Consider the following 22,318-nt stretch of genomic DNA (forward strand, 5'->3'; position numbering starts at 1 on the left):
TATCATAGGCCTAGTTGACTCCTCTCCAATTGTAGTGTTTATGGTTGTTGCCAAAAAGCTAAATTTTGGTCTCATCACTCCTAATTAAATTAGTAAATTCGTACATGTGCCAAAAGGTTTGATGCTTGTCTCTGTGCTGTTTGGCATATTGTAAGCAGGATACTCTGTGGCATTTGCATAGTAATGGCTTTCTTCTGGCAACTCGACCATACAGCCCATCTTTGTTCAAGTGTCTCCTTATTGTGCATATTGAAACACCACATGTTTTCATGTATTTCACCTGAAGTTATTTGTGGGTTTTTTCTTTGCATCCCAAACAATTTTCCTGGCAGTTGTGGCTGAAACTTTAGTTGGTCTACCGGACAGTGGTTTGGTTTCAACAGAACCCCTCATTTTCCACTTCTTGATTAGAGTTTGAACACTGCTGATTGGCATTCTCAATTCCTTGGATATATTTTTGTATGCCTTTCCTGTTTTATACAGTTCAACTACCTTTTCCCACATATCCTTTGGCAATTCTTTTGCTTTCCCCATGACTCAGAATCCAGAAACATCAGTGCAGCACTGGATGAAAGATGTAAGGGTCTGTCAGGAGTCCAGAAACTCAATGACCTTGTATACACACACTAATTACAAGCAAACAGATCGCAGGTGAGGATGTTTACCTTTAAAGGCCATTCAAACCCCTTTGTGTCAACTCGTGTGCATGTTGTCAGGCCAAAATCCCAAGGGTATGTAAACATATGATCCAGGGTCATTTGGGTAGTTTCTGTTGTGATTATAATTTAAAAAGAGTAAACACAGTTGATTCATAATAAATGGTTTCAGCCAAACACTAACCACCAGTGAAAGAAATGTTTTTGTGTTATCATTCATATTCTTAGAAAAATGTCCAATAAATCATAAATTCTGCCAGGGTATTTAAACTTATGAGCACAACTATATATATATATATATATGAGTTTGTAAAGGTAATGAAACTTTACAAAGATGAAAAAGGATATAAAAAGATATCCAAAGCCTTGAATATGCCAGTCAGTACTGTTCAATCACTTAATGAGAAGTGGAAAATTTGGGAATCTCTTGATACCAAGCCAAGTCCAGGAAGATCAAGAAAGATTGTCACAGGAACTGTTCGGGATACAAAGAAAAGCCCACATGTAACCTCAGGAGAAATACAGAGACTGCTCTGGAAAAGGATGGTGTGGTTGTTTTTAAGGAGCACAATATTAACCCCCCTGGCGGTATTCCTGAGTCTGGCTCGGGGGGGAAAATTCAGAACCAAAAGCGGTAACCAAGAGCCAGACTCGGGATCGCATCGCTGGATCCAGGATGAGTTTACTTACCTTGTCCTCTGGATCCAGCGATGTCTCCCCCCCCCCCCCGCTGTGCGAGCGAGCCATGCTCCGCTCGATTCATCACATCGCCGGGCACCGTTCCCTGTGAGCGTTGTGCCACACGGGGGAGGAGAACGCCGCCAAATTCAAAAAGTGAAACACACACATTACATACAGTATAATGTAATCTTACAGATTACATTGCTGTATGTAATTATTTCACATCCCCTTTGTCCCTAGTGGTTTCTCCAGTGCCCTGCATGCAGTTTTATATTACAAAAACTGTTCTTTATGCCTGGAAACTGGAGATTGTCCATACCAACCAAAACTGTCCCTTTACATTAAAAATGGTTTTAGACCAGCTAGAAAACAGCGAAAATAAATTAGAATCACTCGAAGAATTGAGAATAGTGACTTGTGGGGAGATCCGTCATAAAATACTGAAAAGTAATGACAGTGACAATTCTGCAACTGAGCAAATTTCTGTGTTTTTGATTTGATTACATTATTGAATCATTTGTATTATTATTTGGTATAATTATTTATAATAATTTATTATATTATAATTTATGATTTCAGTTTTCAAACGTTATCATACCCGGAATGTCTACTAGACTCTGGTTTGGACAGATTTAAGTGAGTTATTCCTAAGAATTACAGGAATACAATATAAAACGCCAAATTTCCATGCAAAATAATGGTACCACTTTCAGCACCTAAAATCTCAAATAATCATACCGCCAGGGAGGTTAAGATACTTAAACAAAAAAGAGCTGCATGGTCAAGTTGCCAGAAAGAAGCCTTTACTGGAAAAGTTCAACAAAAAAGCCTGATTACAATATGCCCAGCAAACACCTTGACATGCCATTTTTTGTGGCATTGGCACAGTAAAGGCTTCCTTCTGGCAGGTCAACCATGCAGCTCTTTTTTGTTCAAGAATTGTTGAATTGTGCTCGTAAAAGCAACCACACCGTCTTTTTGGAGACATCCTGTATTTCTCCTGTGGTTACCTGTAGATTTTTCTTTGTATCCTGAGCAATTCTTCCACCAGTTGTGGCTGCAATCTTTCTTGGTCTACCTGACCTTGGCTTAGTATGAAAAAAGCCTCAAATTTTTCATGTATTAATAAGTGATTAAACAGTACTGACTGGCATATTCAAGGCTTTGGATATCTTTTTTATATTCTTTTTCCATCTTTGTAAAGTTTCATTACCTTGTTACGCAAGTCTTTTGACTGTTCTTTTCTACTTCCTCATGGCTCAGTGTCTAGCCTGCTTAGTGCATCCATGTGAGAATTAACAAACTCATTGACTATTTATACACAGACACTAAACTGTGATTTAAAAAGCCACAAATGTGGGAAATTAACCTTTAGTTGCAATTTTAACCTGTGTGTGCCACCTTTCTTTGTACCAAGGCCAAACATTCAAGGGTATGTAAACGTTCTATCAGGGCCATTTTGGTGATTTCTGTTAACATTATGATTTAAAAATGATCCAAGAAACGATGTGATAATAAATGGCTTTATGTAATTGCCATCCTTAAATAAAAGACAGTTTTTTGGCATGATCAGTCATATTTTCAATATTAATGCCAAAATGTTACAATTTCTGCCAGGATATGCAAACTTTGGAGTACAAATGTGTGTGTGTGTGTGTGTATATGTTTATATATATATTATTTTTTTTTTCTTTTATTTTTATTTATTAAGGTAAATACTTCATTCAAAAAAATTGAACTTTTCCTTCATTTTTCAGGTGTTGCGTTGACTTCAGCCACGGGAAGATGTTGGTGAAAAAAGAAATAATCCACATTTTACTACTAATCCTAATCTTAGATTTTGCCGAATCACAGGTCAATCCCGGTAAGCCCTCATTCTTTTTTTAAAACAGTCTTGTTTTGAGCTGCAGTATTTTTAGATAAATTAATATTACAACAAAATTCATGTTGTGGCACACTTTGGCACAGTCTTTTTATGAATGGCTATGCTGTACTAACACATGATTATTGTTTCAACAGGGACATAGTTTATCTATCTGAGCATACATATTGCAAACTGATTTGGATTATTTATGTACAGTATTTTAACAACTATATATTGTAAGGGTTTTTATGATTGTATATAAGCTGAAAGAATTGTAACAGATTGTACAAACAAATTATAATGCGTGTGGGGGTGATCTTAAGTGCTCATGAGACCCAGTTCTTTAATGCTGAAACAGGCGCTATAACCTGAATATTACCAGCTATGAAATAAATAACATACCTATTTCTTAATTTCAGCTGTATGCCGCTATCCATTGGGCATGACTGGAAGACAGATTCCGGATGAAGATATTACTGCGTCTAGTCAGTGGTCAGAATCTACTGCAGCTAAATATGGCAGGTATGTACATTAAATGGGCAGAGACTTTTATATGAAAAGGATAGGCGCTTAAAGGATAAGCTCACCCTTCGTAACATATTACAAGTTACACCCATATTCAGGGTGTAACATGTCACATGTTACAAATGCTGCAAAGCCAGGACCCCCCGATCCCCCATTGTGACAGTAAACGGGGGATCTTTTCCAAACTCTCGCTGTCACAGTTTTGAAAAACGCAGCCATTCAGAGCTCTGCCCACTTGGCCACATCATTCATTCACAGAGTTCTGTAAATGAACTACAAGTATCGACTTCCTTTGTGGCTGTCAGCTTATAGTTCTCAGTAAACTACCAGGGCAGCAATAGGCACTCTAGGTAGTTCACTAATGCTTCCTGTCAGTGTGTAACTGCCTGTTAGTACAAGGTTTCAGCAGCCAGTTTAGACTGACAGTCTGCAAGAGGCCTGCATTGCACCCTCAATCTGCTGAACATGGGTACAATGCTTTGCAGGCTCCTAGTAAAAATAAATAAATAATAAATGCACATTTTTTACCTGCAAAAAGCTGTGCATTTATTTTTATTTTTTTACAAAAGTGAACCTATCCTTTAAGTAAAATGTATCTGCCAGATATTTTTATGTTACATACTATAATAATCAGCTAAAAACAGCAATATTGTGCAATAACTCGGCAAACAATCAGACTGCAGCTTTCATTATTCAGCTGACTAATGCCTTGCACACACGGTCACACAAATTTATTGGAAAATCTGATCGTTCAGAACGAGGTGACGTTTGTAACGTATGACGGGACTACGTAGAGGCCAGTAGCCAATATCTTTCGTCTCCAAATTTTATCTGAGCATGCGTGGCACTTTGTGCGTCAGAATTCTCTACACACGATCGGAAAAAGTCTGATCAGATTTTGTTGCTGGAAAATTTTAGATCCTCGGAAATTTCCGATAGAAAAAGTCTGATAGAGCCCACACACGATCGGATTTTCCAACAACATAATCCGATCTGACTTTTTCCGAATTTCCAACCGTGTGTATGGGGCATTAGACTGTAAAAGCTTATACCTGGTTGCTGTATATTTCATTATATAATTATTTCTGCTGTAATCTATCATATTGTACTGTATATCGATGCAAAATAATTGATTGCATGACATTTTCCATTAATTTACTGCTGTGATAATATAGGGATCTCTGACTTACATTCTTCTGTTGTTGGATCTTGGTGCCCTATGATCTTGCCACCTGGCTGTGCAATAAGAATGCAGACGACCAGTTTACTCACTGTAATGCCGCGTACACACGATCGCACATTGCGACAACAAAATCCATGTTCTTTTTCTGACGGATGTTGGCTCAAACTTGTCTTGCATATGCACGGTCACACAAAGTTGGTCAAAATTTGGAAACGTCAAGAACGCGGTGACGTACAACACGTACGACGGCACTAAAAAGAGGAAGTTCACCACCAAGTGCGCCACCCTTTGGGCTCCTTCTTTCTCTAATTTTCAGCTCCAGCCTTTGTTTTTCAGTGCTTTCTGTTAATTCATTCTGACCAGCTGACCATTTTGAAGCCATGAGGACCCTCACCCCAGACCAGAGGGTTTATAACTACCATCTAACCAGAGCCAGAAGAGTGGTGGAGAACACTTTTGTGATAATGGCCAGCCGGTTCCGCCTATTCCTTACTCCAATCAACATGGCGGACTATAAACCTAACCATATAATCCTTGCATGCTGCATTCTACACAACTCTTTAATGAGAAATTCAATGAACTATGTGGCCTCAGTTGGGCCTGAGGCCAGACCTCAACAAGAAACCCTGACAGCACTTGAAGCTGGCCATCCTGGCTTGCCCCCCAAAGTGCCTGCGAAGTAAGACAAAAGTATGTTGAGTACTTTGCGGGTGGGGGGGCATTGATATGCCAGAAACATTTTATCCTAAATTTTTTAACTTAAACTGAAAGAAGATTTCCTTTGATTTACTGCCTGTGTTTCTTTTAGCTGTCTCCTAGGTTCTCCAATGGGCTTTTCTTTTTGGACATTTTATTCATTAGTGAAAATGTAATTTATTTGATACATGAGGTGACAATCTCTTCTTCAGCGAACTATTATTATGTTGTGGGTCTGCTACACACACCTTGTTTTTGTTGTTAATGTATGCAATGCATCGTTTTCAGCACCATGAATGAATTTTGTGGTGTCACAAAAATAGGGTGATGTCACCCCTCTAAAAGTCAAATTTTGAATATGCACACAAATTGGGATTCAAACTGGGGATTTCCCTCCTGATCCCATGCCTAATGTCAACATGTGCTGGCTTCCATCATGGGGGATCAATGGATGTGTTTTGGGGTGCAACCCCTTCCTCTCACCTAATTGAGTTGCGAGGAAGGGGTTGCACCCACAAAAAGCGTACATTGATATCCCGTGATGGCAGATACCACATGTTGACACATGCGCAAAATCACATTATTGTATGTGATCTCGCGAGGCTGGGCTAGCAGGCACGTGCGAATACCCACCGCGGGCTCTGTGAGTCTGACCACAGGTACCGCAGACTCGATGTCCATGGGGATACCCTGGATCTCCTCATGGATAGGAAGAATGGAGAAATGCTTGTTTACATCAGCACTTCCCCGTTCTGCCTAGTGACACTGTCACTGATCACAGCTCCCTGTAATCGGGAGCAGTGATCAGTGTAGTATCACACACAGCCCCTCCCCCCCACAGTTAGAATCACTCCCTAGGACATACTTAACCCCTGCAGCGCCGCCTAGTGGTTAATTCCTTCACTGATAGTCACATTTACATGGTAATCAATGCATTTTTAATCGCACTGATCGCTGTATAAATGTGAATGGTCTCAAAATAGCGCTAAAAGTGTCCAATGTGTCTGCCATAATGTCACAGTCACGATAAAACTGCCTGGTCCCCGCCATTACTAGTAAAAAAAAAAAAAATTAAAGTGCCATAAAACTATCCCCTATTTTGTAGATGCTATAACTTTTGCGCAAACCAATCAATAAACGCTTATTGTGATTTTTTTAACTAAAAATATGTACCACATCGTACGACCGTGCAATTGTCAGTTGCCGAATTGCAAAAAGCGTTCTGGTCTTTGGCCAGCCAAATGCTCTGGGGCTGAAGTGGTTAGAATACTTTCTAAAAAAAAATTCTAAGCAAAAATACATGATAAAACGGTACAATTTTTGTATGTTTTATATTTTGCCTAAAATATCAATGATGTTCTTAAAGGGGTTCTGCACTCATAATACAACATTTGCCCATTCTGTTGCCTCTAGTTAATATATCTCATAATGCCACCTGTTTTTTTTTTTTGATTCACCTACCTTTTGTAATCTTCAGTAGTTTATTTTAAACCCCTGCGGCGATGGGCGGTCTCTTGCGGGGATCAGCGTAATTTCCTGTTGAAGCCCGCACTGTCTCCTGGGATCTCGTTCGTGTAATCCCAGGAGACATTGCGGCTAATGCACCCGACATCTCGCGAGATTTCGGGTGCTACAGCCGACATCTCGCGAGATTTCGGGTGCTACAGCCGACATCTCGCGTGATTTTGGTAATTACAGCCGAGATCTCGCGAGATCTCGGCTGTAATTACCGAAATCACGCGAGATGTCGGCTGTAGCACCCGAAATCTCGCGAGATGTCGGCTGTAGCACCCGAAATCTCGCGAGATGTCGGGTGCATTAGCCGCAATGTCTCCTGGGATTACACGAACGAGATCCCAGGAGACAGTGCGGGCTTCAACAGGAAATTACGCTGATCCCCGCAAGAGACCGCCCATCGCCGCAGGGGTTTAAAATAAACTACTGAAGATTACAAAAGGTAGGTGAATCAAAAAAAAAAAACAGGTGGCATTATGAGATATATTAACTAGAGGCAACAGAATGGGCAAATGTTGTATTATGAGTGCAGAACCCCTTTAATTTTTTGTTGAACATCATTAATGTTTTCCTTTATATTTTCAAAATCATGATTGTACCCTATTCTCTCCCCAATGAGGATCTTGGCACTTTCACTGGTGAAATGAGATTCTTCTTCCACAACATCCACATCACCTAAAAGAAAAAAAACACACCATGTATTAGAAATATGCAGGAATAGATCTCTTACCTGAAGCTGTGGTCTCAGACACTCACCAGTTGTGGTGACAATTTCACCCACTTCATAAACCTCTCCCTCCTCATCCTCTGTGTGTGGTTTGGTGATTTTCCCTTCTTTAGGAGGTGGGGGGTCCCTGGTGTCCTCAGATGCCCTGAGTCTTTTCTCCCCTATGTGAATAAGAAATAGGTATACTTAGCACACAGATATTGGAGGGTAGAAATAGGAATATGAAACGTTGCTTGGAAGTGTCATACAATTGTCTGTTTTGGCAGAGTTACAAGCTGAAGAACATTTTATTTCCTTTCTAAAGCTAGAATACTTACCTTTTTTGTTAAAGTATAACACATGTAGAGACCCCTAGTATCCACTGGAGCACCTGTGTAGGACACCCTAAAAAGTTTGTGTCACCCTAAAAAATAATGTCCTATCCTTACACTGAATCAAGTTTGCATTTCATTCTAGTTACAAACCCATCTAGACAAAAAACGTATTTTAATACAAATAGACCTGAACAAATGTAGTTAACCTGTATCTGCCAAAAACATCTTATAAGTTGGACGAATGAACAATGTTTCCTATGACCGATTACAGTGCCCATGAACATGAAAGTTGCCATGTTAAACTGTACAGCAGTAAAGAAAAGCACATGGAGCAGCTTGCAAGTAATAATAATATCAGGGACACTGTACTGATCATACTCCCTCACTTTGAGGTCTGACCATCATTTCCTCGATTGATCCTTGGATCGCCGTACCCCAAAATTCCTGTGCAGACTCTTCACAACTTTAGGCATGATCTTGGCCTTTCTCACATTTGGGTTTGGATACGGTCCATACTTCCCATCATAGTCTGTCCTCTTGAAGATGTCCACCGTCTCCACCATCTCTATCCCCAGGATTGGGAGGTTCGGGGCTCCAGCCTTTTGTCAAGGGACAGGGAATAGACTAGAAAGAACACTAGGGGTGGGTGGAGTTTTGCGCATACGCAGTGTATATAAAGCAGTGATGGTGAACCTTGGCACCCCAGATGTTTCGGAACTACATTTCCCATGATGCTCCAATACACTGCAGAGTGCATGAGAATCATGGGAAATGTAGTTCCAAAACATCGGGGAGCCAAGGTTCACCATCACTGATATAAAGAATAACATGACCTGCATCGTACGTACGATCTGTGAGCGGAGGATAGAGTACCAGAAGCGACGATCGTTATAATGAAGGTACAATTTTAACTTGGTGCAGCAGTGGCCTATACTGCTTATAGATTGAGGCCTATATTGGGTCAAGATTAGGAGAGTTTCACCTGACATTAGGGTTTGTCTTGTGTTGTGTCTTGTGGAGAAAATGGATCCATTCAATGATAGGGAATTTCTAGGAATAGTCATTGATATTTTTCAGGGAGCTGCCCGGTCTGTGGCAGGTGAACCAACCGTTTTATAATAATCCAACAAAGAGGCAGGCAGCACTGGAGAAACTGCTTGAATTTGTGAAGCTGGTGGCAGACATCAAGTATTTAAAGTCCAAAATTGGAGGCATGAGGAGCACTTCTAATAATAGGGAGCACAAGAAGGTCCAGAATTCCCTGAGATCTGGAGCAGCAGATGACATTTATGTACCCAGGCTGTGGTACTATGACAGACTGCATTTTCTGTCAGACCAGAGGGAACCCAGCCCAGCACTCTCCAGTCTTCCTTCAAGGCTTCCTTCCCCCCCAGCTGAGGCTTCTGATAACCAACCTGGGCTTTCCAGGCAGCAACATGTGGAGGAGCACAGCTTGAGTCAGATATAGTATTCTTCAAAATATTTCTGGTTTCCAAAATAATGATGTTAAATATATGTTAGTTTTGATAACTAATTTCTGATTTCACAAAGTGTTTTACATATCAATAGACAGTAGTGGCCACAAATGATTGGGACACGACTGAAAAATGTTGGTGTCAGAATGATAGTCTTTTCTATTTATTAACATTCAATTTGCAATCGTCATGAGCTGAAAATTATGTGTGATTGATGAACCAAAAAAGAAAACTATATCTCTTTTTCATACACAGGAAAGTCTCAGCCAGGAGGAGGCCGTGGAAAGTGGCAGCCAGGAGGTGGCTGGCCTAGTAGCCTGCCCAAATCCCAGGTCCCCCCCCCCCCCCTCGACCTTCCACAAAAAAGTGCAAGGAAGAGGAGTAACCTGGAGGAGGCAGCACTTAGCATATTTCTGAAGGCTACTGCAGCCCACAGAAACCGCCCCCAGTCTTCAAGAGGACTATGCCTACATGACAGCCTGCAAAATGCTGGAAATGGAGGAGGGCCAATGCCTCTTATGTGAAGATGTGATCTTGCAAGCCCTAAATAAGCGGTTGAGAGGCAAACTTACAAGCCAAAGCCATGTTTGTGAGTTGAACCATGGTCCTCCTCCTCCACCCCCTGCCACAACTCCCACACCAGTGTCACAGCCTGGAAAGAAGCGTTTAAGGAAGACCAGAGAGTGATGGCCTGGGTTCAGTCTGGTCTGGCAAAAGATGCAGACTGTGGTATGACCACAGCCTGGGGACAGATGTCATCTGCTGATGTTCCTGATCTCTTGTAGTCCTGGACCGGATTGTGCTAACTATTATATGGACTCCTCCGGCCCTGGGGTACAAAGGCTTTGCCAATTTCAGCAGTTTCTCCAGGGTTGCCTTCCTCTTTATTTTGTCATGACCCAGAATAAATGGCTATTTATTTTTCTAAAATACTTGCCTATGTGTTTTACTTCAAAAAGGACAATTTGTTTGTGAGTAGGCAGGTACAGTTCCTAAATACAATGTCAAATTAACAAGGGACACCAACACCAACCAACCTCCTTGAGGTTAACAAATACAAGATAATAATGGTGTTGTGGTAACATGACACACAAAACGAGAAATTATATTATGGAGAGCAATAGAAAAAAATAAATATATGAAGATCTTGATAAAAAAAAAAGAGAGAAACAAATGATAAACATTATTATGGAGATCTGACGAAAAACAAAATTAATATTATTCAGGAGATCACGATAAATAAAAAAGGAATCATTTTGTGAGAATATGAGCAGCAAAACAACTTCATTCTTCTAGCATTCTAAAGAAAAAGAGAATGTGCTGCATTAAACTATTAAAAGAATTGCAGTGTGATGAATGTGCTATCTCTATTGCGAATGGTAGTTTTACCAGACCGAGCGCTTCCGTATCATAATTTATTCTGAGCATGCGTGGCACTTTGTGCATCAGAATTGTGTACACAGGATTGTAATTTACGCAACCGGATTTTGAGAACCAGATCTCAAATTTTGTGTGATGGAAATTCCAATGGAAACTGTCCAATGGAGCCTTCCGACAGAAAGCTCCCATCGAACATATTCCGTAGTAAAAACTAACCGTGTGTATGGGGCATTAGAGTCACAAAGCCTTGGATTACAGAATCAGTCTCTATGCCTCTAGTCCCAGATGGCTTACCCCTGGATCAAAATTCTAGCACAGAAACCTGAATTAATTAACGGCCTCAAGTATTGAGTATCTGACTGTAAAATTATTTGTATTTATATCTCTGTAACCAATCAAGTTGTCCCTTTTTTTTAAAAAATGCTTTGGGTTTCGGATTCATCTTAGGAGTTGGGTCAGGTGAAGGTTTCAATTTTAGTGGTTAGGTTTAAAAGCAGTGTTAAGTTTAGGTTATGTTCAGGATACGGATTACAGCTAAACACCAGGATAGGCAAACATTATGTACATTATGTACATACAAAAGACGTGTATTCTTTACTTGAATCTTGACATTCTTTGTGTATTTCTTCCCGATCTGTACAGAAATCCAGCACGAAACATTGCATCTATGTAAGTTCTTTCTGTACTAAGAGTGTATTTTAGACTGGTTACCGTTGCACTCTCTCTCTCTCTCTCTCTCCTTTTGTAGTGTATATCATGTACCTGGTGCTGGAGGCTAATGCAGTGAGGGCTTCCCTTGCGGCTAAGTTCCACACTCCCCTGAAAGGGAGAACAGGAGTCAGGCTCAAAGTAGCACAGGTCTCCAGTGATGTTGTTTGCAGTGGAACACAGAAGACTTTCTGATGCGCTGAGTAGTGGCTGCAGACAGGTGGCGCCTGTGAGAGATGGCAGGTCTGTAGTGGCACTGAGATCATGGGAAGTCAGTTCAAGCCAGAGTTTGGAGCCAGAAGTGTAACAGACCAGACAGGGTCAAAGGGGAAGCCTGTCAGGAACCATGAAATAGACAGAGACAGAAGTACAATCAAATCACACTTGTTTATTAATACAAATAAAAAGGTAAACAGGAAAAAGCGTAGTCAAGCAAGCCAGAGTCCAATAGCCAGATCGGGTAGTCAGCCAGTCCAAAGTTCATAAACCAGATCGGATAATAAGCCAGTCCAGAAGTCAGGGATCCAGGGATTGCAACTGCAAGCAGGATGGAAGCCAGGAGGGATGTAGCAAGCCAGTCTTGAAACAACAGCAGGAGATGGTTCCTAGTGATGTGACCAAATGTAAAGGCAATGGAGAAATGAGCTGGTAGACTTTAAATAGGCAGGCCAGACAAGCATCATCAGGAACAGCTGGTAACTGTGGAGATAGAAGAGAGCTGGCAATTAGCCGACAGCTGAGCGGCCAGCCCAGAGGAGGAAGGGCTAATCCAGCCCTGACAAAGCCAAAGTCAGACACAGGAGACAGTAAAGAATATCTGTGGACAAGGTCCAAGGTCAGGTCAGGAGACAGGCAGGAGAATAGTCAAGGACAAGCCAGGTTGGTAACAGAGAACTTTCAATAACAAGGATTACAGGAACATGGTACAAGCTGAAGATCAATCGCAACTTCAACCACCAACAGACTAGAGATGTTGGGTCCTAGAGACCAGCTCCTACCATTGGTGTCTGACAAATGCTGTGTATTACAGTCCTTCTTCTACCATTGGTTCCCTGACTGTGCCCCCCCCCCCGATAGGCAGCCTCTGGATGCCCATTTGGGCAATTTTCCCCAGGTATTTGGAGAAGTCTGGGGGCATGTATATTGGCTATGGGTTCCCAGGAACTTTCTTCGGGTGGATACCCCCTCCATTTAATCAGATATAGGATCTGCTTACCTTGCTTACTGCAATCCAGAGCTGACTCCACTTACATAGTTACATAGTAGGTGCGGTTAAAAAAAGCCACAAGTCCATCAACTCCAACCTATGTTTGTGATTATATGTCAGTATTACATTGCATATTCCTGTATGTTGCGGTCATTCAGGTGCTTATCTAATTGTTTTTTTAAACTATCGATGCCCCACACTAAGACCACCACCTGTGGAAGGGAATTCCACAGCCTTGCCATTCTTACAGTAAAGAAACTCTGTTTCCTCTCCAACAGTTACCAGTGGTGGAGGTGGTTCCACAATTCCTGGGAATGAGTCAAGAATAGCTGGCTTGAGAAGAGAAATGTGAAAGACCGGTGGATCCTGTAAGAGTCAGGCAGGAACAGCTCAAATGCCACTGGGTTTATCTCACGATTGGGCACGGCAGTTTCAGGTTCATGATTGACAGCCACACCTTGTCCCTGATTTTAAGGGAAGGATTACCCCTTAGTTTCCTGTCAAATAATCTTTTGTAATCCGTTTTAGCCCTTTTTATGCAGTTTTGAAGGGTTTGGTAGTTGTTTTGTATTAAGGCAAGCCTGTCTTGATGGGGGGACTGTAACTGGCCCAGAATGGAGATAGAGCAATGGTTGGTTGCTGAAGGCAAAGAGTTGTAGGCAAATTCTCCTAGTGGGAGCAGGAATGCCCAGTTGTCTTGAGAGGAAGCAGAGAAACAATGCAAATATTGTTCCAGGGTCTGATTTGTTTATTCGGTTTGTCCATTACTTTGAGGATGGTAGGCGGATGAGAGGCAAAGTTCCACTCGCAGTGCATTACAGAGAGCTCTCCAAAACCTGAAGGTAAACTGTACCCTTCAATCCAAAACAATTTTACTGGGTAAGCCATGGAGTCTAATGATTTTTTTTTTATAAAAATGTGGGTAGTTTCTGTAGCAGAAGGAGTACCCACCATGGTCAGGAAATGAGCCATCTTGGACAGCCGATCTACCACTACCAAAATGGTGGTCAATTTGTCAGAGGGAGGTAGGTCAGTGATGAAATCCATGGAGATCATCTCCCAGGGACAGTTAGGGATGGGCAGTGCCCTCACTAACCCCTATGCTTTTGCTATGATGCCCTTGCTGCGTACACGCACTGTGGAGGAATTGATAGGCCCTACAGTCCCAGCTAAGGTTAAGCCATCAGAAGGCCTGTTGGATGGGCTCACAAGTTTTATGAGCTCCAAAGTGTCCGGCTAGCTGGTGGTCATCATTTGTCTTGAGAACCCGAGGCCTTGCCTCCAGTGGTATGAAGACCTTATCTTGGTACCCCAGCAATCCATCCTGATTTCTTAGTGAGGTTTGTTCAGATTCAGGACATGATGCAAAAGGCTGCCTGATGAATGGTTTCAGACTGGGCTGAATTAGCAAAAAACTTTGGGCAGAAAGAATGGTGCTTGGGAGAACAGGCTCAGAAGATTCAGTAAACATCTGGGATAGGGCATCCGCCTTCCCATTCTTGGATCCTGGTCGATATATTAAATGGAAACGAAACCTGGAGAAAAACAAGGCCCATCTAGCCTGCTGAGGTCTTAGGCATTTAGCAGATCTCAAGTACTCCAAGTTCTTGTGATCTATAAAGATCATGATTGGGTGACTAGCACCCTCCAGCAGGTACTGCCACTCCTTGAAGGCTACTTTAATTGCCAGGAGCTCCCTATCAGCCATGTCATAATTCCTTTAGTCTTTTAGAACAAAAGGCTACCGGGTAAAGCAGAGCCTTTGGGCCATGACATTGAGAGAGCACTACTACCGTTGCTACTTTGGAGGCGTCTACCTCGAGAACAAATGCTGGATCTGTGTGTTGTAACACTGGAGCAGAGGGAAATAGGGCTTTCGGCTGTTCGAAGGCTGCTTGGGATTCTTGTTTCCAAAGAAAGTGTGTATGTGAGCAAGTAAGCTGAGTAATCGGGGCAATGGTAGTTGAGAAAACCTTAATAAATTTCTGGTAAAAGTTAGCAAAGCCTATGAATCTTTGAACTCCCTTCCTGTCCAAAGGCACGGGCCATTCCTTAACTTTCTGAGGATCCATAGAAATTCCCCCGGTAGAGATTATGGGTCCCAAGAACCGAATGGATTGTTTCTCAAACTCACATTTTTCTGCTTTGGCGTGAGTTCGTAGGGTATTTAACACATTTTTGACATGGTCTCGATGGAGTTCGAGCGAGGCTGAGAAGATCAGTATGTCTTCCAGGTAGACAATGAGAAAAAGGTTGAGGTACTCTCGGAAGATGTTGTTCACGAAGTGCTGGAACGTTGCAGGGCCATTACAAAGCCCGAAGGGCATCACGAGGTATTCAAAATGACCGAATTGCGTTCGGAAGGCAGTCATTCATTCGTCCCCTTCCCTTATGTGGACTAGGTGGTAGGCCCCCTTAAGCCCAACTTCGTAAATACCCGGGCTGCTCGGAACCTCTGAAATAATTCTGAAACAAGGGGAAGTAGGTACCTATTCTTGATAGTGATCTTGTTAAGCTCCTTGTAGTCAACACATGGTCTGAGGGAGTGATCCTTTTTCTCAATGAAGAAGATACCTGCTCTGGCTGGCGAGGAAGAGGGATGGATGAATTCTTTGGCTATGTTTCCAAAAATGTACTATCAGAGGGCTTCAAGCTTAGTCTTGGACAGTGGAAAGATACACCCAAAAGGTATTTCTGCTCCGGGATGTAATTTGATCTGACAATCATAGGATCAGTGCGAGGGCAGAGTATCAGTCGAATATGTCAAGGAAATTGTGATAAACTGGTGGGACAGCAAAACTGGTATCTGTTGAGGACTGGATGGACAAAACACACAGGAGAATCATCATGCATGGAGATGCCACAGTGTTGTTGACAGTAGCTAGATGTGAAAGTGATTTCTTCCTTGAACCAGTCAGTTTGTGGGTTGTGGGGCTGCAACCAGAGTATTCCTAGGATGGCTGGAAATATGGGAGACCTGATGACATCGAACTGGAGGAGTTCTTGGTGACCTATATCTGTAATTGCTAAGATAGGAATGGTCTCCTAGGTAAAAGGTCCCGAGCTGGGAGTGGTGCCATCCACTAAGTGTATATCGAGTCTTCGCTTCTTCGACATGAGAGGAATATGGGAGTCTTTCACAAGATTAATGTCTATGAAGCAACTACAGGCCCCAGAGTCAATGATTGCCTACAGGTTGACTCCTTTTCCTGTCACCTGCAATGAGATGGGAACAATGTTAGTGGATTGAGTCTCGGACAACTGGAGACATGAAGGGGATAGTTGTCAGGGCTTACTTGGTCGGATAGGACAATTGCGCATGAAATGGCCAGTGGATCCGCAATATAGACAGAAATAGTTGAGTAGACCAATCTGCATAGTTTCCACATTAGATGAAATAGAGGGTTGAGGAGCCCGAGTAGGAGTAGTTGGACCTGGGACCTTTGGCAAAACCCATGAGAGACAAAAGCTCTGGGTTGAAATGTCTCTCCCGTAGGCTCCTATCCAACTGGATGGAGACTTGGATGAGATTCTCAAGGGTGGTAGAAGCCTCAATCTGGGCCAATTCATCTTTAAGGGTCTCAGCTAAGCCTAAATGGAACTGGTATTTTAAAGCAGCGGCATTCCTTCCGGTATCAGCTGACCACTTACGGTATTCCCCAATGTAGTCTTGTACAGGTGGTCGGCCCTGAACGAGGGTATGGAGGGCAGACTCAGCAGTAGCGGTCCTCTGTGGGTCATCGAAACGGACAGCCATGGCCTCAAAGGATGTGGAAACAGAGTTTAGTGCTGTACTCTTTTGCTCCAACAGGTTGTGGGCCCAGGACTGTGATTTCATAAGACAGTAGAGAAATAATTAACTCTATTCTGACCATCTCAAATGTAAAAAGTCCTTGGTTGCAGAGCAAAATAAAGTTCACATGCATTCCTGAAGGCCCTGAACTTTCACAGATCCCCTGAAAAGCGTTTATGAGTGGGAATTCTGGGTTCTGGCGGAGGAAGTAACATGGCGGCTAGAGCAGCAGCCGGAGGATATGAAGGAGCAGCTGAAGGGTTGGGGCTCATAACGGGGTTAGGTTCTGTGGAAGTCCCCATAGTAGTAAGGGTGTGCATGCATCCTTCAAGCTGGAAGTATCCTTCTTGCAAATCCTTGATGGTGTGAGTAAGTGCAGTCGTCTGATGACAGAGAGCCTCCATCGCTGCAGAACCTCTCTCTGCCTCAGACATATTGGCTGATTGATACTATCATGTACCTGGTGCTGGAGGCCATTGGAGAGAGGGCTTCCCTTGTTGCTAAGTTCCAGACTCCCCTGAAAGTGGGAACAGGAGGCGTCAGGCTCAAAGTAGCACAGATCGCCAGTGATGTTGTTTGCGGAGAAACTCATAAGGGTTTCTGATGTAGTAGTGGTTGTAGTAGTGGTTGTGGTTGCAGACAAGTTGGCACCTGTGAGACGTGGCAGGTCTGTAGTAGCACTGAGATAATGGGAAGTCAGTTCAAGCCAGAGTTAGGAGCCAGAAGGGTAACAGATCAGGTAGGGTCAGGGGGGAAGCCGAAGTCAGACACAGAAGACAGTAGAGAATATCCGTGGACAAACCGAAATCAGGTCAGGAGACAGGCAGGAGAATAGTCAAGTACAAGCCAGGTTGCTAGCAGAGAACTGTCAGGAACAAGGATCACAGGAACACGGTACAAACTGAAGATCAGTTAGCAACTTTAACCACTAACAGACTTCCTTATAAAGACCCATGTGACGTGTTGGTAGAGATTCTGGGTCCAAGAGCCCTTCTCCTGCCATTGGTGTCTTGACAGATTCTGGGTCCTAGAGTCCTCCTACTTCTGATTCCATGACAGTGTAACTGGTGTATCTGCCCCCTGTAGATTCCTGCAGACTGCATGTAGTAGGAGGACTTGATGGGTCCCTCCTACAGCTCTGTTTTCCTCATAGGCTTTGTGTAACACAGTCATGATGTCACCACTACTTTAACCAAGTAATATTTAGGTTCGTAATGGGATACACACAAGGTGGATTTAAATTGTTTGTGGCTGTTGAGAAATATATTAAAATGAAAGTTTTTTTGCAGAGTTCAACCTTAAGTTCATGTCTTAGTTTTTTGTTAGAAATAGGGCTTAAGGGTTACATTTACAAATATGGTGAATAAGTGACAACACTTTAAGTGCCAACACTACCACACCAAAAAACATCAGCCAATTTTCAGCACAAAAAATGAATGTTCCATTATTAAATTTTAACTTTATGTTTGCTTTATAAGCTGTCAAAATCCCCCACACCCTCCTCAATAAAAAGGCTAAATAAAAGCACAGACCTCAAATTCATACAGTATTTACATCAAGAAATACTTTCATTGCTTGCTCACAGCCTGGCAGGGTTTACAGCCTTAAGGAGCCAGGTGTTTCTGCCATAGTGTGCTGTACTTACAGCCAGCTATAGAGAGCATCAACCTGGCTATGCCAATACTTGGCATCTATGATTATATTTAGTCATTTGATTAGGAGGTTTGTGGTTATTGTTGCCATTTTTAAACCTAAAAAAGTTATTCTTAAAGTATTTGCTCTATATACATAGGGGTGCATATGCAGTGGTGTATTTTTTCACCTTATATTAATTATTTCAGGCTTTTTACTTTAAATTTACATTTCTGCCTTCCAGATTTCATACCCACTGTCCATGTCATGTCTCCAAACTCAATGTACAGTTGTCACTAAAAGTGGCTTATGTTGTTTTTTTTGTTGCTGTCTTTGTTCCTGCTGGGAAGATGCACCCTCTGTTTGTCCATGTGACCATTATCACTGAGTCAGAAAGTGAAAAATCCTACATGTTATACTTATCATGACAGCAATAACTGAGGGAAAATCTTCCAAAGCAGACAAATGTCTTGGGGACAGCTGCCTAAGATTAGAATTCCCCTCACTTTGGGGAGATGTCCTTTCATTTCCTCTTGTGTCTTCAAGATAAGAAGTGAAAGAAAAATCCCCCCCCCCCCCCCCCCCAGAGGTTGACAGCAAAAAAGAGTAAAAAATTACCTAATACTAATTCTAAAGCTGAACTGGGAAATGAAAATTTGACAGTTACAGCAATGGTCTGGCAGGGTTAAATGCTCATTTTGCCTAGGGTACTCTTCTTACTTACTTTATAAATGTTTACATGTGACTGGTCCCCTGAAGCCTTTTCGCTTTGGTGCTCTGGCCAGCATCCACAGCTCTGATCAAGTGCAATGTAGGGACGTCTAAAACATCGTTGGACAACAACATGGTTTTATTTTTCCATTGAATTCCATGTATTTTCCATTAATGCACAAATTAGTTTGTGCCAAATACCAAATATTGTTGCATTTCCATCTTATTGTGCAACTGACATCTGAATTTAAATCCTAAATAGTAATGCCTGTGCTGCTTTTGTTTTGGTCTACAATTACATTTTATGTATATACTGTATATATATGTGTGTGTGTGTGTATGTGTATGTATGTATGTATGTATGTATATATTATAGTATCTCACAAAAGTGAGTACACCCCTCACATTTTTGGTGAATATGTTATTATATCTTTTCATGTGACAACACGAAATTACACTTTTCTACAATGTAAAGTATTGAGTGTACAGCTTGGATAACAGTGTAAATGAACTGTCCCCTCAAAATAACTCAACACACATTAATGTCTAAACCACTGGCAACAAAAGTGAGTACACCTCTAAGTGAAAATGTACAAATTGGGCCCAATTAGCAAATTTCCCTCATCGCTGTCATGTGACCCGTCAGTGTTACAAGGTCTCAGATGTGAATGGGGAGTAGGTGTGTTAAATTTGATGTCATCGCTCTCACTGTCTCATACTGGTCACTGGAAGTTCAACATGGCACCTCGTGGCAAAGAACTCTCTGAGGATCTGAAAAAAAGAATTGTTGCCCTACATGAAGATGGCCTAGGCTGGTGGCCAAGACCATACAGTGGTTTAACAGGACAAGTCCCACTCAGAACAGGCCTCACCATGGTCGACCAAATAAGCTGAGTGCACTTGCTCAGCATCTTATCCAGAAATTGTCGTTGGCAAATAGACTTTTGAGTGTTTCCAGCATTGCTGCAGAGGTTAAAGGGGTGGGGGGTCAGCCTGTCAGTGCTCAGACCATACGTCGCACACTGCATCAAATTGGTCTGCATGGCTGTCATCACAGAAGGAAGCCTCTTCTAAAGAAGATGCACAAGAAAGCCCACAAACAGTTTGCTAAAGACAAGCAGACTAAGGACATGGATCACTGGAATCATGTCCTGTGGTCTGATGAGACCAAGATAAACTTATTTGGTTCATATGGTGTCAAGCGTGTGTGACAACAACGAGGTGAGTAGTACAAAAACAAGTGTGCCTTGCCTACAGTCAAGCATGGTGTTGGGAGTGTCATGGTCTGGGGCTGCATGAGTGCTGCCGGCACTGGAGAGCTTTAGTTCATTGAGGGAACCATGAATGCCAACATGTACTGTGACATACGGAAGCAGAGCATGATCCCCTCTCTTCAGAGACTGGACCACAGGGCAGTATTCCAACATGATGACAACCTCAAACACACCTCCAAGAAGACCACTGCCTTGCTAAAGAAGCTGAAGGTAAAGGTGATGTCAAATGGAAGATGAAGGAGCGCAAGGTCTCTAAAATTCACCAGCTCCGTGATGTCGTCATGGAGGAGTGGAAGAGGACTCTAGTAGCAACCTGTGAAGCCCTGGTGAACTCCATGCCCAAGAGGGTAAAGGCAGTGCTGGAAAATAATAGTGGCCACACAAAATATTGACACCTTTGGTCCAATTTGGACATTTTCACTTAGGGGTGTACTCACTTTTGTTGCCAGCAGTTTAGACATTAATGGCTGTGAGTTGAGTTATTTTGAGGGGACAGAAAATTGACAGCGTTACACTCACTACTTTACATTGTAGCAAAGTGTAATTTCTTCAGTGTTGTCACATCAAAAGATATAATAAAATCTTTACAAAAATGTGAGGGGTGTACTCACGTTTGTGAGATACTGTATATATAATACTTCCATTTTTACATTTATAATTGTGTTTATGCTTCAAAAAAATTGTGCAAATCATTATAGAAGGAATTAGCATTCTATCATCTGTTTAATGTAAGGGTAAATGTACATTATATGAAGTCTGAAACTTATTGTCAAACAGGTTGGATTTAGAAGAAGGAGATGGGGCGTGGTGTCCAGAGTTACCGGTAGATCCTGAAGAACTGACAGAATTTCTGCAGATTGATTTGCGGGTCCTTCATTTTATAACCTTGGTAGGCACTCAAGGTCGACATGCAGGAGGACATGGCAATGAATTTGCTCAGATGTTTAAAATAAACTACAGTAGAGATGGCACTCGTTGGATCTCCTGGAAAAATCGCCATGGCAGTCAGGTACAAAACATATATAACCAGCTGTATAATTTAAACTTTTCTAAAGGGTGAATCACCACCATCTGTAACAATGATTTCCTTAAAGTAATGAGCATGGAAGCTGGAGAGATGTGCATGACTGAGATAGAAGGTGCTGAATGGAAATTAAACCCCATCAGCCCAACATCTACCCTGAACTAAACTATAGTTTGGTAATCTTGACCTATAATGTAAGAAAAATATGGATAATAGATTGTTGTTAAGGTAATAGGGGATAGGTTACTTCACCAAGTAAAGCTGACCACATGCAATCAAAGTTGACCAACTTATTGGAGTTTTCAGTCCGCCTCTTAGCTTACATAGCTTTTAAAACCACGCCAAATTATTTGTGTAGTTTAGAACAGTGGTTATGATATAATTATAAATTCAACAGTACATAAGATACAAAATATACAGAATCCAGGATAAAAGGGAAATATGGATGCTGAAAAATGAAAAGTATATAAACTGATTAATTTTATAGTATTAAACCTAAACAGTTAATATGGTATAAAGTGTATTCTTTCATAATTTTCTGGATGGTGGAGCTAAAATGAAGTAACCTTTCCAATCTTTGCACTGATGAAATGGTAATGTATGATATAACAGATGTAATAAAAATACATGTAGCAAGGTATTTTACCACTTTTGGTCTAATGAGGACCTCCAAGGCCAAAGATAGCTGACATCCTTCAATATGTGGTGGGTTGTGAGGCATAGTGGGAGCAAAGATGGTGAAAGTCTTTGGGCGCCTGACACTTCTTGGATGTAAAAGAGGCTTTATTTCATTTGACAGTCCGTTTTATATATTTTTGAGGGAAAGAGGGTTAGTGCCAGGAGTCCCAGGGCCGTCTTTAGTATAGATTGGACCCTGGGCAAAAATTTTCTTGCCCCCCCCCATGCAATTTCCCTCTCCACCTACTCTGAGACATACAATAAATAGCAGCTAG

The 22,318-nt window shown here is 41.9% G+C and overlaps 1 protein-coding gene across 3 annotated transcripts in view; it reads left to right on the forward strand.

The window, feature by feature from the left end:
- Positions 1-22,318, forward strand: part of DDR2 (discoidin domain receptor tyrosine kinase 2) — a 281,188-nt gene that overhangs the window by 139,764 nt on the left and 119,106 nt on the right. For all 3 annotated transcript variants that reach the window (XM_077452620.1, XM_077452621.1, XM_077452622.1), the window contains exons 2-4: positions 3,095-3,201; positions 3,621-3,723; positions 21,119-21,350. In XM_077452620.1, coding sequence (XP_077308746.1) covers positions 3,095-3,201; positions 3,621-3,723; positions 21,119-21,350 — 442 coding nt within the window. The remainder of the gene's footprint in view (positions 1-3,094; positions 3,202-3,620; positions 3,724-21,118; positions 21,351-22,318) is intronic.

Source organism: Lithobates pipiens, unplaced genomic scaffold (assembly GCF_037356315.1).
Source record: "Lithobates pipiens isolate NorthernLeopardFrog02 unplaced genomic scaffold, aLitPip1_a1.2 Scaffold_23, whole genome shotgun sequence".
Classification (NCBI taxonomy): Eukaryota; Metazoa; Chordata; class Amphibia; order Anura; family Ranidae; genus Lithobates; species Lithobates pipiens.